The sequence below is a fragment of the Eretmochelys imbricata genome, chromosome 2 (genome assembly GCF_965152235.1).
Source record: "Eretmochelys imbricata isolate rEreImb1 chromosome 2, rEreImb1.hap1, whole genome shotgun sequence".
NCBI classification, from domain to species: domain Eukaryota; kingdom Metazoa; phylum Chordata; order Testudines; family Cheloniidae; genus Eretmochelys; species Eretmochelys imbricata.
Genome location: NC_135573.1, coordinates 12,509,892 through 12,523,419, shown reverse-complemented (window position 1 = coordinate 12,523,419; position 13,528 = coordinate 12,509,892). Strand labels below are relative to the sequence as shown.

Here is a 13,528-nt window from a genome sequence, read left to right as displayed (position 1 = left end):
TTTCATGAAGGGCTGTTGATTTTTTCCCACTTTGCAATTTTTTTTTTTTTTGCAAAAATTGAGGTGACTTATTTTTATTGACAATTGATCAAATACATTAGGAAAACTTATTGAAATCATTATCAAAATTTAACACTGAGAATTTTGATCATATCTTTGATAAAAATTTCAATAAAAACACACCCAAAAATGGAAAAAGTGGAAAGTGGGTCAATTTTGAACCTTGGGAAACAACTTGGATATTTTAAATAATTTCTCTTTAAAAATTTTCTCCCACCTTTAGTGCTGTTGTAGTCAGGACTGCATACAGTGTTCCAGATGGGACTAACATATTTCAGAAAGGGCACAATAGAAGAGCCCTGTATTTTGAAGCATTTCACAACCTTCTTTTGAAAAGCTACAGCCTACTGTCTTTGATTGGTTTGGTAGCACTATTAATTGGCATGACTTTGAATACAGCTCAGAATACCAACATTTTTTAACATTGGGGCCAATGTAGGTAGGTATGGATTTAAAAAATAAAAAATGTACCTTGGTTATAAAGACAAGCAAAACCAATGTTAGTCCATAAATGTAAACAGAAGAGAAGTTAACAGACGATGACTGTATCCCATGATTATTCCAATAGACTCCTCTTGCTTTGATTGCTTCTATCTTGAGTTCATTTATTTCACATGACATGGAGCTTTTTAAAGGCTTTATAAAGACTCCTTCCTTTTATTTAAATGTTTCTTCTCTCCCTTTCCATGCCAAGAACGTATGAATGTTACAAATGGGTATGGATAATGGAACCATCTCTGCATTTTCTTTAGACAAATGGAACCACTGATGCTATCAAGGATTCTGATCACATACATATTTTTCATATTGTCCAGTTCATCAAAAAAGAGGTTTTAACCTGAGTTCACATATGCTTGTTTTCTCTTGTATTAACTACCCCCAACAAAAGTGCTACAGATGTATAGCTTTCTTATTACATGAGCGTGAAATCAAAGTTGATATTTAACAGAGGTCGGAATCATGTTGGTTCAGTCACATCTATAGAGTTGGCCTTCTTATTTTTGTTCTCTGTTTCAGAAGTGGCTTTTGTCTTAGGTGAACAATCAAAAGAGAACATGGAAACTGACCATGAATATTTATGTCTTCCAAAAGCACCAATATTTGGAAGTTGGAATACCTTAAAGCCACAGGACTTTATTCTCTGAAACATAAAAGAAAATGGGAGGAGTGTGAGGGTCCCACCTCATCACGTGCATGTTACTCATTTCCAATACTGCGCTCTTTTGGCTAAGGGCTTCTATGCCACTGAACACTCTGCTTTTCCTTTGTTACCCAGTGCTTCAGGCGCTATTTGAAGTAGTTGAGTCCTGCCACGAGGAAAAACTTCTCCAGGAAAAGTTCAGAGTCCAGCACGGCTATGTGGGCAGCCCGTCCGATCAGCGTGTTGGCAGTGTTGGGGAGTGCATGGAACACGTTGTGTCTGATTAAAGTGCAGTCCTTCACCCCGACCAAAGGCTGGAGCAGGTTGTTTATCATCTCTGCATAAATGGGACCTGAAAGAGATTTTAAGAGGCAGTCAAAGTGTTAGTGACTTGGTGATGGGTCTTCTACACTGTATAAAGTACTTCAGGACTTAGGCCTGATCCCATTGAAGTGAAGAGTAAAACTCCCGTTATCTTCAGAGGTAACAGAATTGGACCCTTCCTTCTCTGTAAGGTAGAGTTCAGATGGGTTAGCAATGTGGCATGGGGCATTCAGCTCCTCTGGGACTTGATGGGGGAACCAGATAAGGCCAGAACACCTTGCCTGTTTATTCCAGAACACTAAATTGAGGTGTTTTTAGGAGGCTGGTGAGGAAACCAGGTAATGCTCTCTAGGGATTTGAATGATTTATATTGAATCTGGATCTGGGTCCTCTTAGGCCTTGTGTTTTCCTGTGAGAGGAATGCCTAAGGAATGGGTGGGAAGATGTCCTTCCCTCCTCAACTTATGTCCAGGCTGGGGGAAAACAGTGGGGGAAGCGAAGGGAAAGAACTACAGCTGAGAGACTGATAATGCCAGCCATCATTTTTGACCTGTTGGTCATGGATGTCTCTTCTCACATACAGCAGTGTAAATCAGGAATAACTCAATTTAAATCAATCATTCACATGAAACTGGTGGCAGAAGAATCATATTGCTATGCTTTTGCCATTATTTATGACAGGTCTTATCATACCTGTGTGCCGGTCTTTAAGTGCGGTTTTGCACATTTCTATCCTCGCTGAATGGAATGGGACATATCGATCCTGGGGAGATGCCACCAGTACAACATTTTTAAAGTACTGAAGACCTGTACCAAAGAAATACATCAAAAATTGTATATCTCAGCAAACAATCAAAATGACAAATCTACACAAGTGTTAACAGGAGTACTGGAGAGACAAGGTGGGTGAGGTAATATCTTTTATTGGACCAACTTCTGTTGGTGACAGAGACAAACTTTCGAGCTTACACAGATTCTTCTTCAGGAGTATGGCATGATTGCATGTGTTTTAAAATGCACAACATAATCGAGGAAGAATAGTTATATATGTAGCATACTTCTAAAGAACAGTAATAGCGTAAACCACTGATATCACTGATGTAAGCTGTGATGTCATTAGTTCCTTTTAACATCCATGTGGACCAGATGCTTAACAGGAAAACGTAACGGCACTGCCCCTGCTCCAAAGAGCTTCTAGTCTAAGTCCCCAGTATTGCAAATTTCTATGCATGTGAGCAACTTTACAAACATGAACTGCCCCATTCGGTTCAACATGAGTGTTTCTAGGATCAGGGCCTAAACTGAGAAATGAAACAAATAAATGAGCATCATAAATGAACACAAAAATGTGGTGGGAAAGAGACAAAGGTTCAGGCTCACAGTAATGATATCCCATGGTTACTTAGCAAGGGAGTTAAGCCGCGGGATAGTTCCATTACATTAGGTATTCTGTTGTTGGGTTTTGTTTGGTTGGTTTTTTTTAAATACTCCCAATTCTCAGAAGTGATATGGCAGAAAAGAGATTTTTAAGGGGGATCTGAATGAGGGTTGATAGTCTTACTGTAGACTCAGGAGTCGTTTTATTTTTAAATAAGGATCGGGACATTATTTTCTATTGAGTAATTAAAAGCCCATGGTGTTGAGAATGCATTGCTGTAATTTACAATTTTTTTCTCAGTTAATGTATTGGGAAGTCATCTGGACCAGCCAAGATCGATGAATTCAGTGTGCAGTACCAATCATGGCTTATTCTAGGACATCAGCTGTGTATACCGTGCTAGTGACGGATAGATCATAAGCCTGCTGAGCACACCACCATCGATCATAAGGACTGTTGAACACACCACCATTAAAGCAAGGGAAGTCTTCACACACAGCGCTCCACCCTACAAGATTCATGGAGTAGCACAGGGGTCAAGCCAGGACCCGATCCACAACTCACTGAAGTCAGTGAGCATCTTTCCTTTGATTTCAGTGGGTTTTGGATAAGGCTCACAGGATACAGACTGGTGCTATTGCATGGCTGTATTACAGGGAGCGACACATTTGGGGGAAGGACAGAGGTATGCATATGATCATGGTAGGGTAGGAGAGAGAGTGGTCTGCTGTTAAAACACAAGCCTGGGAGTGATGAGACCTGCATTCACTTACTGTCACTGCCGCAGACTTTGCTGTGAGATATTGGGCATCTCCCTGAATATTAGTAGGGCTGCACGGTCTAGAGGAATGAGCACTGGCAAGAGACTCAGGAACTCCTGAGCTCTATTTGCAGCTCTGACTCACTCTGTGATTTTGGCAAGTCACTTGGCTTCTCTGTGTCTTTATGTGTAAAATGAGAAGACTACTACGTAACTACCTGTCTCTTAGGAGTGTTCTGAGGGTCAATTAGCATCTGTACAGTATTTGAGGGTGGCAAGTACTAAGTGACACAGTTACTGGGGAACTGCACCTCCGACTCCTCCCGGGCTCATCGATTGCACCCCTCTCTGAGGTTTTGGGCCCCCAGCTGTCACCTGAACTCAGGGCTGAATCATGCAATTCTTCCCCTAATATTGAGCTCTGTGTGGCAGTGACCTTGGTGCTAGCAGTGATTACTTTTGCAGGTCTGACTTGGGATCAGATCCTGCAGTTCTGTTCCCTACAGGGCAATGACAGTGGTAACTAGTGCCCCAACAGCCTCCTGAAAGCAGAGTATCATTTATCATGTATCTAGCAGAACAGCATCTAAGAAAAAGCATGTCTTATAAACAACCGAGTGGCCAATACTCATGTCTGCTTACCAGGTGTCTAACCATCTCCTCGCTCTCTGTAGACTCTTCTTCAGAGCCTCTTTGTCAGCTTGTCTCCCTGTCCAATGACATGGCCTGGAGAGACCTGTAGCAACTCACTTCCTTCGCAGGGATCAAGACTTTTTATAACTGTTTATAGCCCTTTTAATCTCTAGATTCCCAGTGAGGCAAAACGGCTGTGTCTCTTTGGCCTACAGCCTGGAAGGATGCCATTATCTTTTAGGTGTGTGCCTGGGTGTTCTTATCTGGGATCTACTGTGTTGTCTGCCCATCCAGACCCAGTTGAATTCAAGCATTCTAGGTGTATGATAAACTGACCACTACCACCAATATAAATCAGATCAATACAGTTATACAGGAAATTCAAATAATTGCAACATACAACTTCCGCTCATAAAACTATGACATAGCAATACTCATAACATTATGACATATCAGCTCCACATCTGTCATACAAAGTATTATTAAATAATAGCATTTGATTTTACAAATAGCCCTCTTCCTTCTGGCAGCCTATCCCAGTAGTTCATGGGTGATGAATTAAATATCAGGAGTGACAGCGTAGGCAAATATGTACAGCAATTGACCACTCACATACAGACTTCTCCATTAGCAGGAATGTTCTCCTGAGAGAGGGAATTCTAGCTAGGACACTAGGGTTCGGTCCAATTCTTTTCTGAAAGAGCCTCAGTTAGTTCGGTTGATCATGGACAGACTGAGGTGGGGCTAATGGGACCTCTCTTTAGCATTACAGCGGAAGAATGATAACTCTCCCTCTGGCATTGAACTGTGGTGTTAGCAATGGGCATAAATAAAAGCATCACCGAGGACCTAGACTCAAACACCCTGGGTCCTAAAGGTGAGAATTAGGGCTGTGTGCATAGTGGATTTTTTTTGTCCTTAGGCAGTGTTTTTTTTTTAAAAGGATCAAATGTTTTGGGTTGAACCAAATTTTTTTTTTAATTTTTTTTTGCAAACCAAAAAAATATATAAAAAAAAATCGTGTAGATGTTGAGCCTTTTTAACATTTTTGATTTTTTTAAAAAATACAATTAAGGGACGTGTTGAAGTAAAAAGTAATTTGGAACCAAACAATCAAAATGGTTTGTTTGTAAAATCTCTAGAGAAAATGTTTTGACTTGTTGGGAATTTTTTATAGGGATTTTTTTGGATGAAACGATTCGGCAAAACCAACAGAAATTCTCGAGCTGATTCAGTATCATCAGATCTGCATTTTTCACCAAAAGTTCTATGTGTCAACTCTCACACAGCTTTAGTGAATGGCTCCAAACTATGCCAAACGAAACAATAAAGTTTTTGCCCTTTAGCAATATAAATTAGCGATCTACGGACACGGCTAGTCCTTGCTTACAGGGTGTGCACACAGAGATGGGCCTGAACTACTGCGTTTGTATTCAGATGCAAATTGACCAAAGTTTGGTGGGGAGTGTTTGGCAACCCCATTCCATGGTGATGTCTACACTAGAAATGCATAGGTAAAATGAATTAGATCAGACAGAGGAGTCCAGAGGATGATATGTCTGGGGGGAGAAAGCAGAAGGAGACTCCGCTGGTTGGAAGGCATGAGATGCGCTGTCCTGAGATGGGGGGTTCCACAACCACCACTCCCAAGAGAAGGAGGCGGGTGGTGGTGGTCGGGGACTCTCTACTCCGGGGGACTGAGTCATCTATCTGCCGCCCTGACCGGGAAAACCGAGAAGTCTGCTGCTTGCCGGGGGCTAAGATTTGCGATGTGACAGAGAGACTGCCGAGACTCATCAAGCCCTCGGATCGCTACCCCTTCCTGCTTCTCCACGTGGGCACCAATGATACTGCCAAGAATGACCTTGAGCGGATCACTGCAGACTACGTGGCTCTGGGAAGAAGGATAAAGGAGTTTGAGGCGCAAGTGGTGTTCTCGTCCATCCTCCCCGTGGAAGGAAAAGGCCTGGGTAGGGACCGTCGAATCATGGAAGTCAACGAATGGCTACGCACGTGGTGTTGGAGAGAAGGCTTTGGATTCTTTGACCATGGGATGGTGTTCCATGAAGGAGGAGTGCTGGGCAGAGACGGGCTCCACCTTACGAAGAGAGGGAAGAGCATCGTTGCGAGCAGGCTGGCTAACCTAGTGAGGAGGGCTTTAAACTAGGTTCACCGGGGGAAGGAGACCAAAGCCCTGAGGTAAGTGGGAAAGCGGGATACCAGGAGGAAGCACAGGCAGGAATGTCTGTAAGGGGAGGGCTCCTGCCTCATACTGAGAATGAGGGGCGATCAGCAGGTTATCTCAAGTGCTTATATACGAATGCACAAAGCCTTGAAAACAAGCAGGGAGAACTGGAGGTCCTGGTGATGTCAAGGAATTATGACGTGATTGGAATAACAGAGACTTGGTGGGATAACTCACATGACTGGAGTACTGTCATGGATGGTTATAAACTGTTCAGGAAGGACAGGCAGGGCAGAAAAGGTGGGGGAGTAGCACTGTATGTAAGGGAGCAGTATAACTGCTCAGAGCTCCGGTACGAAACTGCAGAAAAACCTGAGTGTCTCTGAATTAAGTTTAGAAGTGTGAGCAACAGGAGTGATGTAGTGGTGGGAGTCTACTATAGACCACCGGACCAGGGGGATGAGGTGGATGAGGCTTTCTTCCGGCAGCTCGCGGAAGCTACTAGATCGCATGCCCTGGTTCTCATGGGTGACTTTAATTTTCCTGATATCTGCTGGGAGAGCAATACAGCGGTGCATAGACAATCCAGGACGTTTTTGGAAAGCGTAGGGGACAATTTCCTGGTGCAAGTGCTAGAGGAGCCAACTAGGGGGGGAGCTTTTCTTGACCTGCTGCTCACAAACTGGGAAGAATTAGTAGGGGAAGCAAAAGTGGATGGGAATCTGGGAGGCAGTGACCATGAGTTGGTTGAGTTCAGGATCCTGACACAGGGAAGAAAGGTAAGCAGCAGGATACGGACCCTGGACTTCAGGAAAGCAGACTTCAACTCCCTCAGGGAACGGATGGGTAGGATCCCCTGGGGGACTAACATGAAGGGGAAAGGAGTCCAGGAGAGCTGGCTGTATTTCAAGGAATCCCTGTTGAGGTTACAGGGACAAACCATCCCGATGTGTCGAAAGAATAGTAAATATGGCAGGCGACCAGCTTGGCTTAACGGTGAAATCCTAGCGGATCTTAAGCATAAAAAAGAAGCTTACAAGAAATGGAAGTTTGGACATATGACCAGGGAAGAGTATAAAAATATTGCTCGGGTATGTAGGAATGAAATTAGGAGGGCCAAATCGCACCTAGAGCTGCAGCTAGCGAGAGATGTTAAGAGTAACAAGAAGGGTTTCTTCAGCTATGTTGGCAACAAGAAGAAAGCCAAGGAAAGTGTGGGCCCCTTAATGAATGAGGGAGGCAACCTAGTGACAGAGGATGTGGAAAAAGCTAATGTACTCAATGCTTTTTTTGCCTCTGTCTTCACGAACAAGGTCAGCTCCCAGACTGCTGCGCTGGGCATCACAACATGGGGAATAGATGGCCAGCCCTCTGTGGAGAAAGAGGTGGTTAGGGACTATTTAGAAAAGCTGGACGTGCACAAGTCCATGGGGCCAGACGAGTTGCATCCGAGAGTGCTAAAGGAACTGGCGGCTGTGATTGCAGAGCCATTGGCCATTATCTTTGAAAACTTGTGGCGAACGGGGGAAGTCCCGGATGACTGGAAAAAGGCTAATGTAGTGCCAATCTTTAAAAAAGGGAAGAAGGAGGATCCTGGGAACTACAGGCCAGTCAGCCTCACTTCAGTCCCCGGAAAAATCATGGAGCAGGTCCTCAAAGAATCAATCCTGAACCGCTTACATGAGAGGAAAGTGATCAGGAACAGTCAGCATGGATTCACCAAGGGAAGGTCATGCCTGACTAATCTAATCGCCTTCTATGATGAGATTACTGGTTCTGTGGATGAAGGGAAAGCAGTGGATGTATTGTATCTTGACTTTAGCAAAGCTTTTGACACGGTCTCCCACAGTATTCTTGTCAGCAAGTTAAAGAAGTATGGGCTGGATGAATGCACTATAAGGTGGGTAGAAAGTTGGCTAGATTGTCGGGCTCAACGGGTAGTGATCAATGGCTCCATGTCTAGTTGGCAGCCGGTGTCAAATGGAGTGCCCCAGGGTCGGTCCTGGGGCCGGTTTTGTTCAATATCTTCATAAATGATCTGGAGGATGGTGTGGATTGCACTCTCAGCAAATTTGCGGATGATACTAAACTGGGAGGAGTGGTAGATACGCTGGAGGGCAGGGATAGGATACAGAGGGACCTAGACAAATTGGAGGATTGGGCCAAAAGAAATCTGATGAGGTTCAATAAGGATAAGTGCAGGGTCCTGCACTTAGGACGGAAGAACCCAATGCACAGCTACAGACTAGGGACCGAATGGCTAGGCAGCAGTTCTGCAGAAAAGGACCTAGGGGTGACAGTGGACGAGAAGCTGGATATGAGTCTGCAGTGTGCCCTTGTTGCCAAGAAGGCCAATGGCATTTTGGGATGTATAAGTAGGGGCATAGCGAGCAGATTGAGGGACGTGATCGTCCCTCTCTATTCGACATTGGTGAGGCCTCATCTGTAGTACTGTGTCCAGTTTTGGGCCTCACACTACAAGAAGGATGTGGAGAAATTGGAAAGAGTCCAGCGAAGGGCAACAAAAATGATTAGGGGTCTGGAACACATGACTTATGAGGAGAGGCTGAGGGAACTGGGATTGTTTAGTCTGCGGAAGAGAAGAATGAGGGGGGATTTGATAGCTGCTTTCAACTACCTGAGAGGTGGTTCCAGAGAGGATGGTTCTAGACTATTCTCAGTGGTGGAAGAGGACAGGACAAGGAGTAATGGTCTCAAGTTGCAGTGGGGGAGGTTTAGGTTGGATATTAGGAAAAACTTTTTCACTAGGAGGGTGGTGAAACACTGGAATGCGTTGCCTAGGGAGGTGGTGGAATCTCCTTCCTTAGAAGTTTTTAAGGTCAGGCTTGACAAAGCCCTGGCTGGGATGATTTAATTGGGGATGGGTCCTGCTTTTGAGCAGGGGGTTGGACTAGATGACCTACTGAGGTCCCTTCCAACCCTGATATTCTATGATATTCTATGATTAAATAGTTTTGCTTCAGAATCATAGAATACTATGATTCAGGCCCATCTCCCCTTGACGCCAAAAACGATTAGCAAACATCACAGATCAAACACTGACGACTTCTTTTATTTCCTGAAGAGCATCTCAGCACAGGACAACACTTTGGAGAATTTGCTCTCCATCTAGACATTTTCTCACCTGGTTTTTGGCTGAGCTGGTACAGAAAACATTTGCGCAGATCTGCGTTGTCCCTGAAGGTCAGCTGCAAAAGTGACCCCGATTTTTTCAGCTTCTGCATGAGCCATAGGCCTAGAATGACAATTGGGTGTGGGTTTACCGTAGTTGTAATCATCAGACCAAACGTCTCAAAAATTAAAGAATCCCTTCCATGGTTACAAAATTGTGACTGAACATTCTCGGGCTAGAAGTGCCAAGGCAATCGGCCATCAGTACTCTGCATTTCTTCTTGTGCTAGTGGTCAGTGGCTAGAAAACCTCAGGGCCATATTGTATTCTCTGCTTCCATGAGCAGAGAAAAGAAGGATCCAGGAGAGCTATGACATTGTTGACCCATCACATAATTTTACTCCTGTATTTTGCAGGTACTATGCTGCTGATTCCAGAGGCAGCTGTTGGTCAGGGGATTCCCTGACCTTGGGGCTCATGCAGAAACAATTTTATTGAAGCCGTGGGGGGGGCGGGAGGGGGGAATTGGGAGCTGAGATTCAGTGTGGAGGTGGAAGCACCTAGCCTCAGCCCACATGTGCAGGCTTTCCTGATCCAGGAAATGGGCTGGGATTCCTGAATGTAGCTAAACCCAAACCCAAAGCTAAACTCAAGTTGTTGGAGGTCTGGTGTGAATATTTCGCACAGCTCTGGTTATACCACTGCCCCATTCACACAATGGTCTCTTACAGGTACTGCTACACACAAAAGTAAATCATAGTCTTTTTCATTAACTCTTACCTGTACTAACCAAAGTGCTGTTGTTGTAAAGGGTCCCTAGGTGAGGCCCAGAGAGGGACAGGAAGGTGTGTAACTTGTTGAGGTAATAGCGAAACCTGGGCCGAGTTAGTACTGATCGGATGATGATGTTACCGAGGGAATGACCAATGAAACTATTGGGAGAGACAAAATGACACAAACAAAGAACAGTCTATATATTCCTTAACTTCAAAATGTGTTGGGCATGCATTGCTCTCTTTTGCCCTATGTGGATTGGCTCTGCCTCTAAACAGATTGTTCATTAGTGCCTTTTAGTCATGTTTTCCCATCTCCTTTATCCTCCATGACATTTCCAGCTCAGCAGCTGCTCTGCCAGGTATGGAAAAAACCAATATCTTAATACACATTGTGAAGCCCATTAAGTCTATAGAAAAACTCCCATTGACATGAATATGTTTTGTATCAGGCTCCATATAATGGAGAGATGATTCTATTGAACATTACAGTGCTCCGTCACATCCAATTAACCGTCAGTGTGTTTTACCTTATCCGGGAGATGGAGAGGTTGTACAACTGGATATGTTGAATAATTTCATCCAGTAATCGGTCAGTCATTGAATCAAAATCAGCAAAAGTATCAGTCTGGTGAAGAGAGAATGGTGTCAGCTGATGACTGAACTGTCAATGTATTGCATTGCTGTACAAAAAAAAACTGGACGAATGATATTTCTGAGGAAAAATACAAGCAATAAAATAAGAACATTTCATGCATCATAAAGAGACAAGGGGAAAAAATGTCACTGATCAAATTTTTCTCATTCTCTAGGTCCCCTGGAAGTTGCATTTCTCCTCCAAAAGGTGACTGTGTAAAAACAGCTTCAAGGAGTTCCATGTTTATTGTCTCTCAATGATTCCATACTAAATATGCTCAGTTTGCAAGCAAACAGATTTGGTACTTTTCCCCCTCAGGGTTAATGCTGCAAACTCACTCAGGCTGGTTCCTTCCTTCTCATACATCGTTAACGGTAATGAAGGATCTACAGGCCAAATTCTGCCCATAGTGACATTTGTGGAAGCCCACTGCCATCGGGGGCTTACATGGGTGAAACTAGTTGGAACATAAAAAGAAAAGGAGTACTTGTGGCACCTTAGAGACTAACCAATTTATTTGAGCATGAGCTTTCGTGAGCTACAGCTCACTTCATCAGATGCATACCGTGGAAACTGCAGCAGACTTTATATATACACAGAGAATATGAAACAATACCTCCTCCCACCCCACTGTCCTGCTGGTAATAGCTTATCTAAAGTGATCATCAGGTTAGGCCATTTCCAGCACAAATCCAGGTTTTCTCACCCTGCACCCCCCCACACAAATTCACTCTCCTGCTGGTGATAGCCCATCCAAAGTGACAACTCTTTACACAATGTGCATGATAATCAAGTTAGGCCATTTCCTGCACAAATCCAGGTTCTCTCACTCCCTCACCCCCCTCCAAAAACCCACCCCCATACACACACAAACTCACTCTCCTGCTGGTAATAGCTCATCCAAACTGACCACTCTCCAAGTTTAAATCCAAGTTAAACCAGAACATCTGGGGGGGGGGGTAGGAAAAAACAAGAGGAAATAGGCTACCTTGCATAATGACTTAGCCACTCCCAGTCTCTATTTAAGCCTAAATTAATAGTATCCAATTTGCAAATGAATTCCAATTCAGCAGTTTCTCGCTGGAGTCTGGATTTGAAGTTTTTTTTTTTTAAGATAGCGACCTTCATGTCTGTGATTGCGTGACCAGAGAGATTGAAGTGTTCGCCGACTGGTTTATGAATGTTATAATTCTTGATATCTGATTTGTGTCCATTTATTCTTTTACGTAGAGACTGTCCAGTTTGACCAATGTACATGGCAGAAGGGCATTGCTGGCACATGATGGCATATATCACATTGGTGGATGTGCAGGTGAACGAGCCTCTGATAGTGTGGCTGATGTTATTGGGCCCTGTGATGGTGTCCCCTGAATAGATATGTGGGCACAATTGGCAACGGGCTTTGTCTGTTGATGATGCAGAAGGAGGAATATATTCCAGCTCATGCTCTCTTAGCTGCGTTGGCTCGGCAGGGCTAACAGGAGTAAAGGGCATACAAACTCATTGTAGTCTCTAAAACGGACATGACTCTGCATACACAAAGTGAGCAGATTTGTTGAGTAAGACAACCCCCTTTTTACACAGTCATCTTATGTAGTAGAACCACACTGTAAGATCACGGTAATGGCGCACAAGTTGCTTAGGCCAATATTATTAGACTAGGGTTCATAAAGGGACCTGAGTTACTATCAGAGGGGACTGCAGATGCTCAACCCCTCTGAATATCAGCCCCCTTATGTAGGGGACCAAGCATATGTCTACATTTAAGATACTACATTAGCACAGCTGCAGCTGTGCTGCTGTAGCACTTCCGGCTATGTCTACACTAATTAAACCACCCCCTACGAGTGGTGGTAGCACTGTGTTGGGGGGAGAGCATCTCCTGCTCACAGCGCTGTCCACCCCAGCGCTTTTGTCAGTGAAACTTATGTCGGTCAGAGGTGTGCGGACAGAAGTGCTAGTGCAGACAAAACCTAAGTGTAGACGCTACCTATGCCAACGGGAGGGGTTCTCCAGTCGGTGTGGGTCATTCCCGAGAGGTGCTAGCTAGGAAGAGTCCTTCCGTCTCCCTAGCACGATCTACACCGGGGGTTAGGTCGGTGTAACTATATCTCTCAGGGGTGTGGATTTTTCACAGCCCTGAGAGATGCAGCTATACTGATATAAGTTCCTAATGTAGACCAGCCCCAACTTTAGCATTTAGGACAAGGATCGGCAACCTTTGGTATGTGGCCCATCAGGGAAAGCTGCTGGCGGGCTGGGATGGTTTGTTTACCTGCAGCGTCTGCAGGTTCGGTAGATCGCGGCTCCCACTGGCTGCGGTTCACTGTTCCAGGCCAATGGGGGCTGGGGAAGAGGTGGCCCAGCCCACGCCACTTCCTGCAGCCCCCATTGGCCTGGAACGGCAAACCGCAGCCAGTGGGAGCTGCGATCGCCTGAACCTGCAGACGCTGCAGGTAAACAAACCGTCCCGGCCTGCCAGAGGCTTTCCCTGACGGGCTGCAT

General features: G+C 44.6%; 1 protein-coding gene across 1 annotated transcript in view; it reads right to left on the bottom strand.

Annotated features, from left to right (window-relative positions):
• Positions 1-1,347: 1,347 nt before the first annotated feature.
• Positions 1,348-13,528, bottom strand: part of FAM135B (family with sequence similarity 135 member B) — a 230,378-nt gene continuing 218,197 nt past the window's right edge. Inside the window, exons 15-19 of the mRNA XM_077808827.1 lie at positions 10,917-11,014; positions 10,394-10,545; positions 9,627-9,737; positions 2,219-2,332; positions 1,348-1,553 (exon numbers count right to left, since the gene is read on the bottom strand). Coding sequence (XP_077664953.1) covers positions 1,348-1,553; positions 2,219-2,332; positions 9,627-9,737; positions 10,394-10,545; positions 10,917-11,014 — 681 coding nt within the window. The remainder of the gene's footprint in view (positions 1,554-2,218; positions 2,333-9,626; positions 9,738-10,393; positions 10,546-10,916; positions 11,015-13,528) is intronic.